This window comes from Oncorhynchus keta, chromosome 6, assembly GCF_023373465.1.
Source record: "Oncorhynchus keta strain PuntledgeMale-10-30-2019 chromosome 6, Oket_V2, whole genome shotgun sequence".
Taxonomy (NCBI): domain Eukaryota; kingdom Metazoa; phylum Chordata; class Actinopteri; order Salmoniformes; family Salmonidae; genus Oncorhynchus; species Oncorhynchus keta.
The window spans coordinates 12,255,885-12,274,077 of record NC_068426.1 but is presented as its reverse complement, the minus strand read 5'-3'; the positions used below and the strand labels follow the sequence as shown (position 1 = coordinate 12,274,077).

The 18,193-nt window shown below is 48.3% G+C and overlaps 1 protein-coding gene and 1 long non-coding RNA gene across 13 annotated transcripts in view; both read right to left on the bottom strand.

The window, feature by feature from the left end:
* LOC118375471 (dachshund homolog 2-like) overlaps nucleotides 1–18,193 on the bottom strand; it is a 299,459-nt gene that overhangs the window by 23,766 nt on the left and 257,500 nt on the right. For 10 of the 12 annotated variants that reach the window (XR_008138989.1, XR_008138990.1, XR_008138991.1 and 7 more), the window contains 4 exons: nucleotides 12,371–12,519; nucleotides 11,860–12,007; nucleotides 5,150–5,296; nucleotides 2,058–2,123 (listed from right to left, as the gene is read on the bottom strand). Coding sequence is in view for 8 of the 12 variants with exons in the window: in XM_052520716.1 (XP_052376676.1) it covers nucleotides 2,058–2,123; nucleotides 5,150–5,296; nucleotides 11,860–12,007; nucleotides 12,371–12,519 (510 nt within the window). In the remaining 4 variants the exon portion in view is untranslated. The remainder of the gene's footprint in view (nucleotides 1–2,057; nucleotides 2,124–5,149; nucleotides 5,297–11,859; nucleotides 12,008–12,370; nucleotides 12,520–18,193) is intronic. The other 2 variants (XM_052520718.1, XM_052520722.1) reach the window with 1 other exon arrangement.
* Nucleotides 16,707–17,805, bottom strand: LOC127930706 (uncharacterized). The gene is made up of 5 exons (XR_008138994.1): nucleotides 17,709–17,805; nucleotides 17,477–17,650; nucleotides 17,187–17,418; nucleotides 17,015–17,128; nucleotides 16,707–16,842 (listed from the first exon to the last, which is right to left on the bottom strand). It is a non-coding gene; the product is annotated as an uncharacterized LOC127930706 (long non-coding RNA).

The following is an 18,193-nucleotide window of genomic DNA, read 5'->3' as shown; positions in this document are numbered from 1 at the left end:
GGAGGAAGATTTGGTGTTGTGTTTAGTTACTGTGGAGGAAGATTTGGTGTTGTGTTTAGTTACTGTGGAGGAAGATTTGGTGTTGTGTTTAGTTACTGTGGAGGAAGATTTGGTGTTGTGTTTAGTTACTGTGGAGGAAGATTTGGTGTTGTGTTTTTAATTGATGTGTAACCATGGTTTTGTTTGAGTGTTTATCGTGTTGTGAGTTCCCAGACCCAATAAAGGTTATTCAAACTCTCTCTCTCCCTCTATCGTATCTCTCTCTCTCTAGTGTCTCTCTCTCTCTCTGTCTATCTTTCTCTCTCTCGCTGTCTCTCTCTCGCTGTCTCTCTCTCTGTCTCTCTCTCTGTCTATCTTTCTCTCTCTCGCTGTCTCTCTCTCTGTCTCTCTCTCTGTCTATCTTTCTCTCTCTCGCTGTCTCTCTCTCGCTGTCTCTCTCGCTGTCTCTCGCTCTGTCTTGCGTGTCAGGGGAGGAGTGCTGTCTGACTGTCCCTCACATGGCCATCAGCAGTTCTCCTTGATGCCCTAAAGGTCAGAAATGCTATGGCCCCATAATCCCCGTCTCCACGCTGTCATTGGTAACAACTGGCTCACACAGGAAAGCGGAACACTCAGGGTCACGACAAATACATGGATTTACAAGGCCAGCACAGGAGATGTCAGAGCATTATGTCTTACTATAAGGAACACAGTAGTAACTGGGATTAACAATGAAATCATAAGGGGGTTGTGTTTGTGGGTTTTTTTGTGCTCGCTGCAACACTGTCAATATAACCAGCCATGAACCATGTCTGTGGACCTCTGTCTACATCTCCGATGTTATGGTTTAGATTCATAGTTTTAGCTCTGAGTTGTTTTAGGACTGAAGTCTCATAGGGATATAAGAGAGGTAACTTGTTTAAGTAATTCTGGGTGGAGGAGGAGGAGGGGAGAGTGGAGGAGGAGGGTGGAGGAGGAGGGGAGAGTGGAGGAGGAGGAGGGGAGAGTGGAGGAGGAGGTGCAGGGGGAGTGGAGGGTGGAGGAGGAGGGGAGAGTGGAGGAGGAGGGTGCAGCAGGAGGAGGAGGGAGGGAGGGTGGAGGAGGAGGGGAGGGTGGAGGGGGAGGGTGGAGGGGGAGAGGAGAGTGGAGGGGGAGGGTGGAGGAGGAGTGGAGGGTGGAGGGTGGAGGACGAGGGGAGAGTGGAGGAGGAGGGTGCAGGAGGAGGAGGAGGAGGAGGAGGGAGTGTGGAGGAGGAGGGGAGGGTGGAGGGGGGAGGGGAGAGTGGAGGGGGAGAGTGGAGGAGGAGGAGGGGAGAGTGGAGGAGGAGGGGGTGGAGGAGGAGTGGAGGGTGGAGGGTGGAGGAGGAGGGGAGGGCGGAGGGGGAGGGTGGAGGAGGAGGAGGAGGGGAGGGTAGAGGTGGGAGGGGAGGAGGGGGAGGGTGGAGGAGGATGGGAGAGAGGAGGAGGGGAGAGTGGAGGGGGAGGGTGGAGGAGGAGGAGGAGGACGAGGGGAGGGTAGAGGAGGAGGGTGGAGGAGGGGAGGGTGAAGGAGGAGGAGGGGAGGGTGTAGGAGGGTGGGAGAGAGGAGGAGGGGAGAGTGGAGGGGGAGGGTGGAGGAGGAGGACGAGGGGAGGGTAGAGGAGGAGGGTGGAGGAGGGGAGGGTGAAGAGAGAGAGAGAGAGAGAGAGAGAGAGAGAGAGAGAGAGAGAGAGAGAGAGAGAGAGAGAGAGGGGGAGAGAGAGAAAGAAAGAAAAGAAAAGGAGAAAAGAGAGAGTATACTGAGAGGTACTGAGGAGAGGTACTAAGAACCATGTGTGGAGCATGTGCAGGCCACATCACCCCCAGCCCCCACTTCACTCCCTTCCCGTGACTCTGACCCCCTCATGTGAGGGTACTTTACAAAATTCACAAGTTCATCCAAATAATGTCACTTTGTGGTGGCGTATTGTTCTTTTCGGACTTTATTTGGGAATAGAGAGTCAAGGGTCATCCCAAAGCCCTGTTCCTTCTCCTTGCGTGCTGACCCCCCAGATCGCAGAGACAGAGACAGAGACGGAGAGGGAGAGTGAAGCTGCTTACCCTGTACAGCTGAGTTCTCCTGCTGGCTGCCGTTATGATCTGGCTCAACCTCCGGTATCACTGCCTCTGAAATGGAACACAGCCATTAGGTCAAGACTACTAAGTCTTCCCTCTCTATCCAGATCATCTCTGCACGACCCACATATATCAATCAGGTGGAGAAGAAATTCTGTCCAAGAGACAAATTATGTTTCAAGTAGGGGGGTTGCTATCTGTGATCGTACAGCAATAGGGGTTGGAATTAGCTAGATTTAGTCTGCAAATATTAAGAGAAGTGGCCAGATAGCTCACACAATAATGTATTAGTCCCTACAACGTCAGATAAAAGGAAACCCAATGCATTTCTTTGAATAAATTGATGTTTAATCAGCCTTGGAAATAATTACTCTGCCCACTGAAACGTTTACATTATATATATCGCTCTTTTTCCCCTTCTGTACTCCTGGTAAGATATTCAAAAATAAACAACTCAAAATGAGGAAGCTATCAAAACAATTGACCGTTTTAAGTGTTTGAATTGACAGTGTTTACGATAAGTATCTGTATCCATTTCCTCTCAGGGTAACAATGCTAATGCACTGGAAATAATGACGGCTAGGACCTCTGCACTGATGACATGAAACCAAATATCTGTGATGCTTTCACAGAGAAGAATGAGGAAGACAAAGATAAAAAGAGGTGGGGCAATGAGAGAGAGAGAGATGGAAAGATCAGTCAAAGATAATAGGAACAGGATGAGAAAGAAAGGAAAATATAATAAAATAAATATGGAGGAGGAGAGGAGAGGAGGAGAGTTGAAGATGAGGAGGAGAGTTGAAGATGAGGAGGAGAGTTGAAGATGAGGAGGAGAGGAGAGGAGGAGAGTTGAAGATGAGGAGGAGATGAGAGGAGGAGAGTTGAAGATGAGGAGGAGAGGAGAGGAGGAGAGTTGAAGATGAGGAGGAGAGTTGAAGATGAGGAGGAGAGGAGAGGAGAGGAGGAGAGTTGAAGATGAGGAGGAGAGTTGAAGATGAGGAGGAGAGGAGAGGAGGAGAGTTGAAGATGAGGAGGAGAGGAGAGGAGAGGAGGAGAGTTGAAGATGAGGAGGAGAGGAGAGGAGGAGAGTTGAAGATGAGGAGGGGAGGAGAGTTGAAGATGAGGAGGAGAGGAGAGGAGGAGAGTTGAAGATGAGGAGGAGAGGAGAGTTGAAGATGAGGAGGAGAGGAGAGGAGGAGAGTTGAAGATGAGGAGGAGAGGAGAGGAGAGGAGGAGAGTTGAAGATGAGGAGGAGAGGAGAGGAGAGGAGGAGAGTTGAAGATGAGGAGGAGAGGAGGAGAGTTGAAGATGAGGATGAGAGGAGAGGAGGAGAGTTGAAGATGAGGAGGAGAGGAGAGGAGGAGAGTTGAAGATGAGGAGGAGAGGAGAGTTGAAGATGAGGAGGAGAGGAGAGGAGGAGAGTTGAAGATGAGGAGGAGATGAGAGGAGGAGAGTTGAAAATGAGGAGGAGAGTTGAAGTTGAGGAGGAGATGAGAGGAGGAGAGTTGAAGATGAGGAGGAGAGGAGAGTTGAAGATGAGGAGGAGAGGAGATGAGGAGGAGAGTTGAAAATGAGGAGGAGAGTTGAAGTTGAGGAGGAGAGGAGAGGAGGAGAGTTGAAGTTGAGGAGGAGATGAGAGGAGGAGAGTTGAAGTTGAAGAGGAGAGGAGAGTTGAAGATGAGGAGGAGAGGAGAGGAGGAGAGTTGAAGATGAGGAGGAGAGGAGAGGAGGAGAGTTGAAGATGAGGAGGAGAGTTGAAGATGAGGAGGAGAGGAGAGGAGGAGAGTTGAAGTTGAGGAGGAGATGAGAGGAGGAGAGTTGAAGTTGAAGAGGAGAGGAGAGTTGAAGATGAGGAGGAGAGGAGGAGAGTTGAAGATGAGGAGGAGATGAGAGGAGGAGAGTTGAAGATGAGGAGGAGAGGAGAGGAGGAGAGTTGAAGATGAGGAGGAGAGTTGAAGATGAGGAGGAGAGGAGAGGAGGAGAGTTGAAGATGAGGAGGAGAGGAGAGGAGGAGAGTTGAAGATGAGGAGGAGAGTTGAAGATGAGGAGGATAGTTGAAGATGAGGAGGATAGTTGAAGATGAGGAGAGCAGGAGAGTTGAAGATGAGGAAGAGAGGGGAGGAGGAGAGTTGAAGAGGAGGAGAGGGAGATGGAAAGGTAAAGAGGAGGAGGAGAAGAGGGAAAGGTAAAGAGCAGGAGAGGGGAAAGGTAAAGAGGAGGAGAGGGGAAAGGTAAAGAGGAGGAGAGGGAAAGGTAAAGAGGAGGAGGAGGAGAGGGGAAAGGTAAAGAGGAGGAGGAGGAGAGGGAAAGGTAAAGAGGAGGAGGAGGAGAGGGGGAAAGGTAAAGAGGAGGAGGAGGAGAGGGAAAGGTAAAGAGGAGGAGGAGGAGAGGGGAAAGGTAAAGAGGAGGAGGAGGAGAGGGAAAGGTAAAGAGGAGGAGGAGGAGAGGGGGAAGGTAAAGAGGAGGAGGAGAGGGGAAAGGTAAAGAGGAGGAGGAGGAGAGGGAAAGGTAAAGAGGAGGAGGAGAGGGGGAAAGGTAAAGGGAGGAGGAGGAGAGGAAAGGTAAAGAGGAGAAGGAGGAGAGGGGGAAAGGTAAAGAGGAGGAGGAGGAGGGGAAAGGTAAAGAGGAGAAGGAGGAGAGGGGAAAGGTAAAGAGGAGGAGGAGGAGAGGGGAAAGGTAAAGAGGAGGAGGAGAGGGAAAGGTAAAGAGGAGAAGGAGGAGGGGGGAAGGTAAAGAGGATGATGAGGAGAGGGGGAAAGGTAAAGAGGAGAAGGAGGAGAGGGGGAAAGGTAAAGAGGAGGAGGAGGAGAGGGAAAGGTAAAGAAAGAGGAGGAGAGGAGAGGGGAAGGTAAAGAGGAGGAGGAGGAGAGGAAAGGTAAAGAGGAGGAGGAGGAGGAGGAGGAGGAGGAGGGGGAGGAGGAGGGGAAAGGTAAAGAAGAGGAGGAGGAGAGGGGAGGAGGAGAGGGAAAGGTAAAGAGGAGGAGGAGGAGAGGGGAAAGGTAAAGAAGAGGAGGAGGAGAGGGGAGGAGGAGAGGGGAAAGGTAAAGAGGAGGAGTTTAGAGAGTATGGAGGCTTACCGTTGAGACTCATACGGAGGTTCTCTGGGGAGGTGACTGTTTTGAGGGCCTGCTCCACCTGCTCACGGCGCTTGAACTCAAACTCCAGAGCCTCCTGCAGTTTCCTCTTAGCCTTCTTCTCCTTTTTCAGACGCTTCTGGATGGTGGCTAAACAGGGACAGAGGGAGGGAGAGGAGGAGAGAGCCAGTGAGTTGACAAGCTCACCTCAACTGAGGCAAACTGAGAAAACCCTTTGTATCTGTGAATCTCTAGTGCTGTCCCCTAGACCTAGTACTGGAACCGGTAACCCAGTCCAGCTGCTCCCCCCTATCCCAGCCCAGACCAGCTGCACCTCCCCAGCCCCTCTCCAGTTTGAAGCTCTTAAGGGTGCCCATTCTCCCCATATGAACAGCCCAATAAAAAGCATGTTCACATTAAAGAGGAACCAACAGCACCATGCAGCAGCACCCACTCTGTCAGTGGAGGCTGGTGAGGGGAGGACGGCTCATAATAATGGCTGAAATGGAGTGAATGAAATGGCATTCAACACATGGAAACGATGGGAAAAAATGTGTTTGATGTATTTGATACCATTCCACCTATTCCACTCCAGCCATTACCAAGATCCCATCCTCCCCAATTAATGTGCCACCAGCCTCCTGTGCACTCTGCCCTGTCTAACCCAGTGCTGATAACACCTCTAATTACACACAGCTTTACTGCCTCTCCATTAAAAGATACATTTTAATAAAAAGCAATGTGATAACAGTCATGACTAATAGACATTCAAAGTGTCTGTAAATATTGTTGGAGTTGTTACCGAGGCGACTAATTGCCTTAATTTCTTGGCTGTGGCTGAAGATGCACAAGTCCAATGTAAATCCACCAGAATGTGTGCCAAGCCCAGTAAAGATGCACAAGTCCTATCTAAATCCACCAGGATGTGAGCCAAGCCCAGTAAAGATGCACAAGTCCTATCTAAATCCACCAGGATGTGAGCCAAGCCCAGTAAAGATGCACAAGTACAAGTCCTATCTAAATCCACCAGGATGTGAGCCAAGCCCAGTAAAGATGCACAAGTCCTATCTAAATCCACCAGGATGTGAGCCAAGCCCAGTAAAGATGCACAAGTCCTATCTAAATCCACCAGGATGTGAGCCAAGCCCAGTAAAGATGCACAAGTCCTATCTAAATCCACCAGGATGTGAGCCAAGCCCAGTAAAGATGCACAAGTCCAATGTAAATCCACCAGGATGTGAGCCAAGCCCAGTAAAGATGCACAAGTCCTATCTAAATCCACCAGGATGTGAGCCAAGCCCAGTAAAGATGCACAAGTCCAATGTAAATCCACCAGGATGTGAGCCAAGCCCAGTAAAGATGCACAAGTCCTATCTAAATCCACCAGGATGTGAGCCAAGCCCAGTAAAGATGCACAAGTCCAATGTAAATCCACCAGGATGTGAGCCAAGCCCAGTAAAGATGCACAAGTCCTATCTAAATCCACCAGGATGTGAGCCAAGCCCAGTAAAGATGCACAAGTCCTATCTAAATCCACCAGGATGTGAGCCAAGCCCAGTAAAGATGCACAAGTCCTATCTAAATCCACCAGGATGTGAGCCAAGCCCAGTAAAGATGCACAAGTCCAATGTAAATCCACCAGGATGTGTGCCAAGCCCAGTAAAGATGCACAAGTCCTATCTAAATCCACCAGGATGTGAGCCAAGCCCAGTAAAGATGCACAAGTCCAATGTAAATCCACCAGGATGTGAGCCAAGCCCAGTAAAGATGCACAAGTCCAATGTAAATCCACCAGGATGTGAGCCAAGCCCAGTAAAGATGCACAAGTCCTATCTAAATCCACCAGGATGTGAGCCAAGCCCAGTAAAGATGCACAAGTCCTATCTAAATCCACCAGGATGTGTGCCAAGCCCAGTAAAGATGCACAAGTCCTATCTAAATCCACCAGGATGTGAGCCAAGCCCAGTAAAGATGCACAAGTCCTATCTAAATCCACCAGGATGTGAGCCAAGCCCAGTAAAGATGCACAAGTCCTATCTAAATCCACCAGGATGTGAGCCAAGCCCAGTAAAGATGCACAAGTCCAATGTAAATCCACCAGGATGTGAGCCAAGCCCAGTAAAGATGCACAAGTCCTATCTAAATCCACCAGGATGTGAGCCAAGCCCAGTAAAGATGCACAAGTCCAATGTAAATCCACCAGGATGTGAGCCAAGCCCAGTAAAGATGCACAAGTCCTATCTAAATCCACCAGGATGTGAGCCAAGCCCAGTAAAGATGCACAAGTCCAATGTAAATCCACCAGGATGTGTGCCAAGCCCAGTAAAGATGCACAAGTCCTATCTAAATCCACCAGGATGTGAGCCAAGCCCAGTAAAGATGCACAAGTCCTATCTAAATCCACCAGGATGTGAGCCAAGCCCAGTAAAGATGCACAAGTCCTATCTAAATCCACCAGGATGTGAGCCAAGCCCAGTAAAGATGCACAAGTCCTATCTAAATCCACCAGGATGTGAGCCAAGCCCAGTAAAGATGCACAAGTCCAATGTAAATCCACCAGGATGTGAGCCAAGCCCAGTAAAGATGCACAAGTCCTATCTAAATCCACCAGGATGTGAGCCAAGCCCAGTAAAGATGCACAAGTCCTATCTAAATCCACCAGGATGTGAGCCAAGCCCAGTAAAGATGCACAAGTCCTATCTAACACCAGGATGTGAGCCAAGCCCAGTAAAGATGCACAAGTCCTATCTAAATCCACCAGGATGTGAGCCAAGCCCAGTAAAGATGCACAAGTCCAATGTAAATCCACCAGGATGTGAGCCAAGCCCAGTAAAGATGCACAAGTCCTATCTAAATCCACCAGGATGTGAGCCAAGCCCAGTAAAGATGCACAAGTCCTATCTAAATCCACCAGGATGTGAGCCAAGCCCAGTAAAGATGCACAAGTCCTATCTAAATCCACCAGGATGTGAGCCAAGCCCAGTAAAGATGCACAAGTCCTATCTAAATCCACCAGGATGTGAGCCAAGCCCAGTAAAGATGCACAAGTCCAATGTAAATCCACCAGGATGTAAAGATGCACAAGCCCAGTAAAGATGCACAAGTCCTATCTAAATCCACCAGGATGTGAGCCAAGCCCAGTAAAGATGCACAAGTCCTATCAAATCCACCAGGATGTGAGCCAAGCCCAGTAAAGATGCACAAGTCCAGTCCTATCTAAATCCACCATGTAAATCCACCAGGATGTGAGCCAAGCCCAGTAAAGATGCACAAGTCCTATCTAAATCCACCAGGATGTGAGCCAAGCCCAGTAAAGATGCACAAGTCCTATCTAAATCCACCAGGATGTGAGCCAAGCCCAGTAAAGATGCACAAGTCCAATGTAAATCCACCAGGATGTGTGCCAAGCCCAGTAAAGATGCACAAGTCCTATCTAAATCCACCAGGATGTGAGCCAAGCCCAGTAAAGATGCACAAGTCCTATCTAAATCCACCAGGATGTGAGCCAAGCCCAGTAAAGATGCACAAGTCCTATCTAAATCCACCAGGATGTGAGCCAAGCCCAGTAAAGATGCACAAGTCCAATGTAAATCCACCAGGATGTGAGCCAAGCCCAGTAAAGATGCACAAGTCCTATCTAAATCCACCAGGATGTGTGCCAAGCCCAGTAAAGATGCACAAGTCCAATGTAAATCCACCAGGATGTGAGCCAAGCCCAGTAAAGATGCACAAGTCCTATCTAAATCCACCAGGATGTGAGCCAAGCCCAGTAAAGATGCACAAGTCCAATCTAAATCCACCAGGATGTGAGCCAAGCCCAGTAAAGATGCACAAGTCCTATCTAAATCCACCAGGATGTGAGCCAAGCCCAGTAAAGATGCACAAGTCCTATCTAAATCCACCAGGATGTGTGCCAAGCCCAGTAAAGATGCACAAGTCCAATGTAAATCCACCAGGATGTGAGCCAAGCCCAGTAAAGATGCACAAGTCCAATGTAAATCCACCAGGATGTGAGCCAAGCCCAGTAAAGATGCACAAGTCCTATCTAAATCCACCAGGATGTGAGCCAAGCCCAGTAAAGATGCACAAGTCCTATCTAAATCCACCAGGATGTGAGCCAAGCCCAGTAAAGATGCACAAGTCCTATCTAAATCCACCCAGGATGTGTGCCAAGCCCAGTAAAGATGCACAAGTCCTATCTAAATCCACCAGGATGTGAGCCAAGCCCAGTAAAGATGCACAAGTCCTATCTAAATCCACCAGGATGTGAGCCAAGCCCAGTAAAGATGCACAAGTCCTATCTAAATCCACCAGGATGTGAGCCAAGCCCAGTAAAGATGCACAAGTCCTATCTAAATCCACCAGGATGTGAGCCAAGCCCAGTAAAGATGCACAAGTCCTATCTAAATCCACCAGGATGTGGAGCCAAGCCCAGTAAAGATGCACAAGTCCTATCTAAATCCACCAGGATGTGAGCCAAGCCCAGTAAAGATGCACAAGTCCTATCTAAATCCACCAGGATGTGAGCCAAGCCCAGTAAAGATGCACAAGTCCTATCTAAATCCACCAGGATGTGAGCCAAGCCCAGTAAAGATGCACAAGTCCTATCTAAATCCACCAGGATGTGAGCCAAGCCCAGTAAAGATGCACAAGTCCTATCTAAATCCACCAGGATGTGAGCCAAGCCCAGTAAAGATGCACAAGTCCTATCTAAATCCACCAGGATGTGAGCCAAGCCCAGTAAAGATGCACAAGTCCTATCTAAATCCACCAGGATGTGAGCCAAGCCCAGTAAAGATGCACAAGTCCTATCTAAATCCACCAGGATGTGAGCCAAGCCCAGTAAAGATGCACAAGTCCTATCTAAATCCACCAGGATGTGAGCCAAGCCCAGTAAAGATGCACAAGTCCTATCTAAATCCACCAGGATGTGTGCCAAGCCCAGTAAAGATGCACAAGTCCTATCTAAATCCACCAGGATGTGAGCCAAGCCCAGTAAAGATGCACAAGTCCTATCTAAATCCACCAGGATGTGGCCAAGCCCAGTAAAGATGCACAAGTCCTATCTAAATCCACCAGGATGTGAGCCAAGCCCAGTAAAGATGCACAAGTCCTATCTAAATCCACCAGGATGTGAGCCAAGCCCAGTAAAGATGCACAAGTCCTATCTAAATCCACCAGGATGTGTGCCAAGCCCAGTAAAGATGCACAAGTCCTATCTAAATCCACCAGGATGTGAGCCAAGCCCAGTAAAGATGCACAAGTCCTATCTAAATCCACCAGGATGTGTGCCAAGCCCAGTAAAGATGCACAAGTCCTATCTAAATCCACCAGGATGTGAGCCAAGCCCAGTAAAGATGCACAAGTCCTATCTAAATCCACCAGGATGTGAGCCAAGCCCAGTAAAGATGCACAAGTCCTATCTAAATCCACCAGGATGTGTGCCAAGCCCAGTAAAGATGCACAAGTCCTATCTAAATCCACCAGGATGTGAGCCAAGCCCAGTAAAGATGCACAAGTCCTATCTAAATCCACCAGGATGTGTGCCAAGCCCAGTAAAGATGCACAAGTCCTATCTAAATCCACCAGGATGTGAGCCAAGCCCAGTAAAGATGCACAAGTCCTATCTAAATCCACCAGGATGTGAGCCAAGCCCAGTAAAGATGCACAAGTCCTATCTAAATCCACCAGGATGTGAGCCAAGCCCAGTAAAGATGCACAAGTCCTATCTAAATCCACCAGGATGTGAGCCAAGCCCAGTAAAGATGCACAAGTCCTATCTAAATCCACCAGGATGTGAGCCAAGCCCAGTAAAGATGCACAAGTCCAATCTAAATCCACCAGGATGTGAGCCAAGCCCAGTAAAGATGCACAAGTCCTATCTAAATCCACCAGGATGTGAGCCAAGCCCAGTAAAGATGCACAAGTCCTATCTAAATCCACCAGGATGTGTGCCAAGCCCAGTAAAGATGCACAAGTCCTATCTAAATCCACCAGGATGTGAGCCAAGCCCAGTAAAGATGCACAAGTCCTATCTAAATCCACCAGGATGTGAGCCAAGCCCAGTAAAGATGCACAAGTCCTATCTAAATCCACCAGGATGTGAGCCAAGCCCAGTAAAGATGCACATTTTCCTTTGGCAGGATTTGTATGTACTGTATGCTTGTATTCCACAAGAGGCTTGTGGCACATCCAGGCTGCATCACATTCGGCCGTGATTGGGAGTCAGTTGGCCCAGCGTTGTCTGGGTTTGGCCGGGGTAGGCCGTCATTGTAAATAAGAATTTGACTTGCCTAGTTAAATAAAAGTTAAATAAATAAATAAAATAAACCTTAATTGGGGATGACGGGGCTGTGGTAAGTGGCTAGAGCGGAATTAGTGGAATGGTATCCAATACATCAAACACATGTTTTCCATGTTTTCCATGTTTTCCATGTTTTCCATGTTTTCCATGTTTTCCATGTTTTCCATGTGGCTGATGCCATTCCATTCGCTCCATTCTAGCCATTATTGTGAGCCGTCCTCCACTCACCAGCCTCCACTGGTTTATTCATTCACACTGCCAGATCTCTCTCACATATACTGTACACACACACTTTCCTCGCTGTCTGTCTGTCTGTCTCTCATTCAGTCAGACACACACAAACACACACACGCGCACGCACGCACACACGCACGCACACGCACACACACTTCCTCTCCCTCTCTCCTACCTCGGCTGTGCAGTTCGGAGGAGAGCTGTCTCTCCAGACTCTCTCTCATCTCTCTCTCTCTGTAGAGCTCCATCTTAAGCTCCTTCCTCTGCTGCTGAACGTGTTTCTCCTGCACACGGGTGTTGTCCACGGCTACCTTCAGCAGACCCTGCGCCGCCCGAGGGACACAGAGAAGAGCACAGCACTTTAACCTTTAACCCCAGGGCTAACAACTAGAGCACCATAACACACACACACACACACACACACACACACACACACACACACACACACACACACACACACACACACACACACACACACACACACACACACACACACACACACACACACACACACACACACACACACACACACACACACACACACACACACACACACACACACACACACACACACACACACACACACACACACACACACACACACACACACACACACACACACACACACCAGCAGCACCCACTCACACCAGTGCCAATATTCCAAAACACAAAGACTGTGTCTCCACCTGGATGTTGGTGAGCAGAGTCTCCACAGAGTTGAGTCCGTCGGCGAAGAGGAAGGGGGCAGGGAAGCCTGGAGGCAGGGTCTGTCCACCCAGGGCCATCTTCTCAAAGCCTGGCTTCATCATGGGCAGGGCCAGCTGCCCTTCTTCTGCTTAACACAACACACAATAGACCTTGGTTTACAACCAGCTTTATCACACGTAACGGGCCTGTTAAAATAAAATTGATGCACAAACACACATTCCATCACATTCACAGGGACATATGAACAGTTTAATAAAGCTGAAAGCATTGTTAATGGTAGACAGTGAAAGCAGCAGAGAGACCAGGCTGAGGGACTGACTGTATGCCCTGTACAGCCTCTCTCTGAAGAGTGGTTCATCTATACGCAGCAGACTGAAAAACCCAGATCAGAGCAGTATCACCACGGAGAAAGCTATCCGAAAAGCAAGGAGCATTGTATTTTACCTTCCCAAAGCCCTCTCTCACTTTCCTCCCACCCCTCTCCTCTCCTCCCATCTCCCCTCCCCCTCATCTCCTCCCATCCGTCCATCCCCCATCTCCTCTACTCCCCCATCCCTCCAACCCCTATCTCCTCTACTCCCCCTCCTCTCCTTCCATCCCTCCCCCTCTCCTCTCCTTCCATCCCTCCCCCACACACAGAGGGAACGACAGGGGTAAATAGACAGAACCCTGAGAGTGTCTGGAGCTATGATTCACCCAGATAATCTGGCTCTGAGATGACACCAACCATCCCAGCTTCCCAGCGCAAGACAAATAGGACAGCCAAGGTGGGAATTGTGATGACAGTGTATCACGGGTCACATCGATCTCCCCGCTGCGCTCACAGGCTGGCCAGATAACCCTGCACTCCATGCTGCCCATTGTCCATATTCCACCTGTCCTACAAGCAATACATTTCCCCCTGTATTGGAAAGGGCATTCAAGTAAATAGAGGGAATGAGAGAGAGAGAGAGAGAGAGAGAGAGAGAGAGAGAGAGAGAGAGAGAGAGAGAGAGAGAGAGAGAGAGAGAGAGAGAGAGAGAGAGAGAGAGAGAGAGAGAGAGAGAGAGAGAGAGAGAGAGAGGTAGAGAGAGAAAGTGAAAAATTGTGAAAAAGAAAAAAGAAAGAGAGAGGTAGAGTTAGAGAGAGAAAGAGAGAGGTAAAGAGAAAGAGAGAGGTAGAGAGAGAGAAAGAGAGAGATATAAATAGATAATGAGAGAGAGAGAGCGAAAGAGGGGTGGAAAAATTTGAAGAATAATTCCTCCCCCAGCAGTTTGACAGTCTGTAATTAATTTTTTGGTAATGACTGAAAGTTGCTGGCAGATTAAGGTCACACAGATACAGTATGAAGAGGAGAGATTGTGTGTGTGTGTGTGTGTGTGTGTGTGTGTGTGTGTGTGTGTGTGTGTGTGTGTGTGTGTGTGTGTGTGTGTGTGTGTGTGTGTGTGTGTGTGTGTGTGTGTGTGTGTGTGTGTGTGTGTGTGTGTATACACTACCGTTAAAACGTTTGGGGTCACTCCAAAATGTCCTTGTGTCTAGTTTGAGAAACAGACTCCTCACAAGTCCTCAACCGGAGTCTCCTCTTCACTGTTGACGTTGAGACTGGTGTTTTGCGGGTACAATTTAATGAAGCTGCCAGTTGAGGACTTGTGAGGCGTCTGTTTCTCAAACTAGACACTCTAATGTACTTGTCCTCTTGCTCAGTTGTGACCCGGGGCCTCCCACTCCTCTTTCTATTCTGGTTAGAGACAGTTGGTGCTGTTCTGTGAAGGGAGTAGTACACTTCGTTGTACGAGATCTTCAGTTTCTTGGCAAATTCTGGCATAGAATAGTCTTCATTTCTCAGAACAAGAATAGACTGACGAGTTTCAGAAGAAAGTTCTTTGTGTCTGGCCATTTTGAGCTTGTAATCAAATCCACAAATGCTGATGCTCCAGATACTCAACTATTCTAAAGAAGGACCGTTTTAATGCTTCTTTAATCAGAACAATAGTTTTCAGCTGTGCTAACATAAATGCAAAAGGGTTTTCTAATGATGAATTAGCCTTTTAACATGATAAACTTGGATTAGCTAACACAACGTGCCATTGGAACACAGGAGTGATGGTTGCTGATAATGGGCCTCTGTACGCCTTTGTAGACATTCCATAAACAATCTGCTGTTTCCAGCTACAATAGTCATTCACAACATTACCAATGTCTACACTGTACTTCGGATCAATTTGATGTTATTTTAATGGACAAAAAACAAGCTTCTAAGTGAGCCCAAACTTTTGACCGGTAGTGTATGTGTTTGTTGAGAGAGACAGATATAGAGAGATATAGGGAGAGAATAGGGGGAAGGAGAGAGGAAGGACTGTGAGAGTGGTGTGAGGTGAATCGTTAGATCAACTGTAGAATCAGAGGGAAGATATAAAGAGTTCTCAGAAATAGCATCTGGCAACAAGAGCCTCAGTTCCCATCTTTGGTCTATGTAATGGACCTGGTCAGAGGCTCCATCTCCCCCTGCCCTCCTCCCCAACCCCTCTATTGATGATAAACAGCTCACCTGCTCCCCTGTCACATAGCCTCTCTGGTCCCATGCATTAGGAAAGGGCTGGGGGTTACTCTTAAAAGCAGCCCCGTACCCTCCCTCCCTCCCTCTCTCTCTCTCTCTCCCTCTCTCTCTCTCTCTCCCTCTCTCTCTCCCTCTCTCTCCTCTCTCTCTCTCTTTCCCCCTCTCTCCCTCTCTCTCTCCCCCCCTCTCTCTCTCTCTCCCCCTCTCTCCCTCTCTCTCTCTCTCCCTCTCTCTCTCATTCTCTCTCTCCCTCCACTAGGCTTTCCACACCTAATTGCTACTTTCTTTTAAAGCGACAGATTTATCTTGCTGCTGCTGCTGATAGCACACAATTCAATTCATTTTATTCTGTGGGCAAAGAGGGGGAGAGGGCTGGTCCGTGACATTTACAAAGTGCCCTGGTTCTGTATCAGGTCACTGTAATGTGCACAAGTAATGATGCAGGGTGTGTGTGCCACCTACAGTGTTCTCTGTGCATACGATGTGTGTGTCCCCAACAGGCCCACCTGAAGAACATGAACAGTGTTCAGCCTGACTGTGCTGTAGCATGAGAGAGGTGAGAAACAACGACTGACATGACGGGAAATGGAATCACCACACTTGACTGGGAGGAACCCTCCTACTGAACCAATGACATGAATTCAGAACCCTCCTATTGAACCAATGACATGACTTCAGAACCCTCCTACTGAACCAATTACATGACTTCAGAACCCTCCTACTGAACCAATTACATGACTTCAGAACCCTCCTATTGAACCAATGACATGTCTTCAGAACCCTCCTATTGAACCAATGACATGACTTCAGAACCCTCCTACTGAACCAATTACATGACTTCAGAACCCTCCTATTGAACCAATGACATGTCTTCAGAATCCTCCTATTGAACCAATGACATGTCTTCAGAACCCTCCTATTGAACCAATGACATGTCTTCAGATCCCTCCTATTAACCAATGACATGACTTCAGAACCCTCCTACTGAACCAATTACATGACTTCAGAACCCTCCTATTGAACCAATGACATGTCTTCAGAATCCTCCTATTGAACCAATGACATGTCTTCAGATCCCTCCTATTAACCAATGACATGTCTTCAGATCCCTCCTATTAACCAATGACATGTCTTCAGATCCCTCCTATTGAACCAATGACATGTCTTCAGATCCCTCCTATTAACCAATGACATGTCTTCAGAATCCTCCTATTGAACCAATGACATGTCTTCAGAACCCTCCTACTGAACCAATGACATGTCTTCAGATCCCTCCTATTAACCAATGACATGTCTTCAGAACCCTCCTACTGAACCAATGACATGTCTTCAGATCCCTCCTATTAACCAATGACATGTCTTCAGAACCCTCCTATTAACCAATGACATGTCTTCAGAACCCTCCTATTAACCAATGACATGTCTTCAGATCCCTCCTATTAACCAATGACATGTCTTCAGAATCCTCCTATTGAACCAATGACATGTCTTCAGAACCCTCCTATTGAACCAATGACATGTCTTCAGATCCCTCCTATCAACCAATGACATGTCTTCAGAATCCTCCTATTGAACCAATGACATGTCTTCAGAATCCTCCACTCCTCCCACTCTGAACACACAAACAGAGCAAACAGACATATACACAAACAAACAAAAGGGAAGTGCTGTTTCCTTTTAACCGGCCGCAATAATCAATCAATTATTGAACAATCAGGCCTTTTATTTGCAACCCCTAAAAATAAGGACAATGTATTGTTTCTGAAGAGAACCCCCCACTCAATGTTTAAGAGGTTTCAACAAAAGGAGAGGTATTTGAAATCCATCAACTCTCATTGCAAAGCCCTCAGCTCTCAGCGGAAAGAGGAAAACAACTAAATTATGGTTCAAAAGGGAAAAGAATGGCGTGTTTACCTGACTAGCTCTTACAGCCATCACAGTGTTGTGCTTCAGAAGACTGGCGTGTTTACCTGACACTAGCTCTTACAGCCATCACAGTGTTGTGCTTCAGAAGACTGGCGTGTTTACCTGACACTAGCTCTTACAGCCATCACAGTGTTGTGCTTCAGAAGACGGGCGTGTTTACCTGACTAGCTCTTACAGCCATCACAGTGTTGTGCTTCAGAAGACGGGCGTGTTTACCTGACACTAGCTCTTACAGCCATCACAGTGTTGTGCTTCAGAAGACGGGCGTGTTTACCTGACACTAGCTCTTACAGCCATCACAGTGTTGTGCTTCAGAAGACTGGCGTGTTTACCTGACACTAGCTCTTACAGCCATCACAGTGTTGTGCTTCAGAAGACGGGCGTGTTTACCTGACACTAGCTCTTACAGCCATCACAGTGTTGTGCTTCAGAAGACGGGCGTGTTTACCTGACACTAGCTCTTACAGCCATCACAGTGTTGTGCTTCAGAAGACGGGCGTGTTTACCTGACACTAGCTCTTACAGCCATCACAGTGTTGTGCTTCAGAAGACGGGCGTGTTTACCTGACACTAGCTCTTACAGCCATCACAGTGTTGTGCTTCAGAAGACTGGCGTGTTTACCTGACACTAGCTCTTACAGCCATCACAGTGTTGTGCTTCAGAAGACGGGCGTGTTTACCTGACACTAGCTCTTACAGCCATCACAGTGTTGTGCTTCAGAAGACGGGCGTGTTTACCTGACACTAGCTCTTACAGCCATCACAGTGTTGTGCTTCAGAAGACTGGCGTGTTTATCTGACACTAGCTCTTACAGCCATCACAGTGTTGTGCTTCAGAAGACGGGCGTGTTTACCTGACACTAGCTCTTACAGCCATCACAGTGTTGTGTTTCAGACACGCGGGTGCTGTTTGACTCCCCAGGTGGTGTTTGACTCCCCAGGTTCTGTTTGACACCCCGGGTGCTGTTTGACTCCCCAGATGCTGTTTGACTCCCCAGGTTCTGTTTGACACCCCGGGTGCTGTTTGACTCCCCAGGTGCTGTTTGACTCCCCAGGTGCTGTTTGACTCCCCAGGTGCTGTTTCACTCCCCAGGTGCTGTTTGACTCCCCAGGTGCTGTTTGACACCCCGGGTGCTGTTTGACTCCCCAGGTGCTGTTTGACACCCCGGGTGCTGTTTGACTCCCCAGGTTCTGTTTGACTCCCCAGGTGCTGTTTCACTCCCCAGGTGCTGTTTGACTCCCCGGGATCTGTTTGACTCCCCAGGTGCTGTTTGACACCTCGGGATCTGTTTGACTCCCCAGGTGCTGTTTGACACCCCGGGTGCTGTTTGACTCCCCA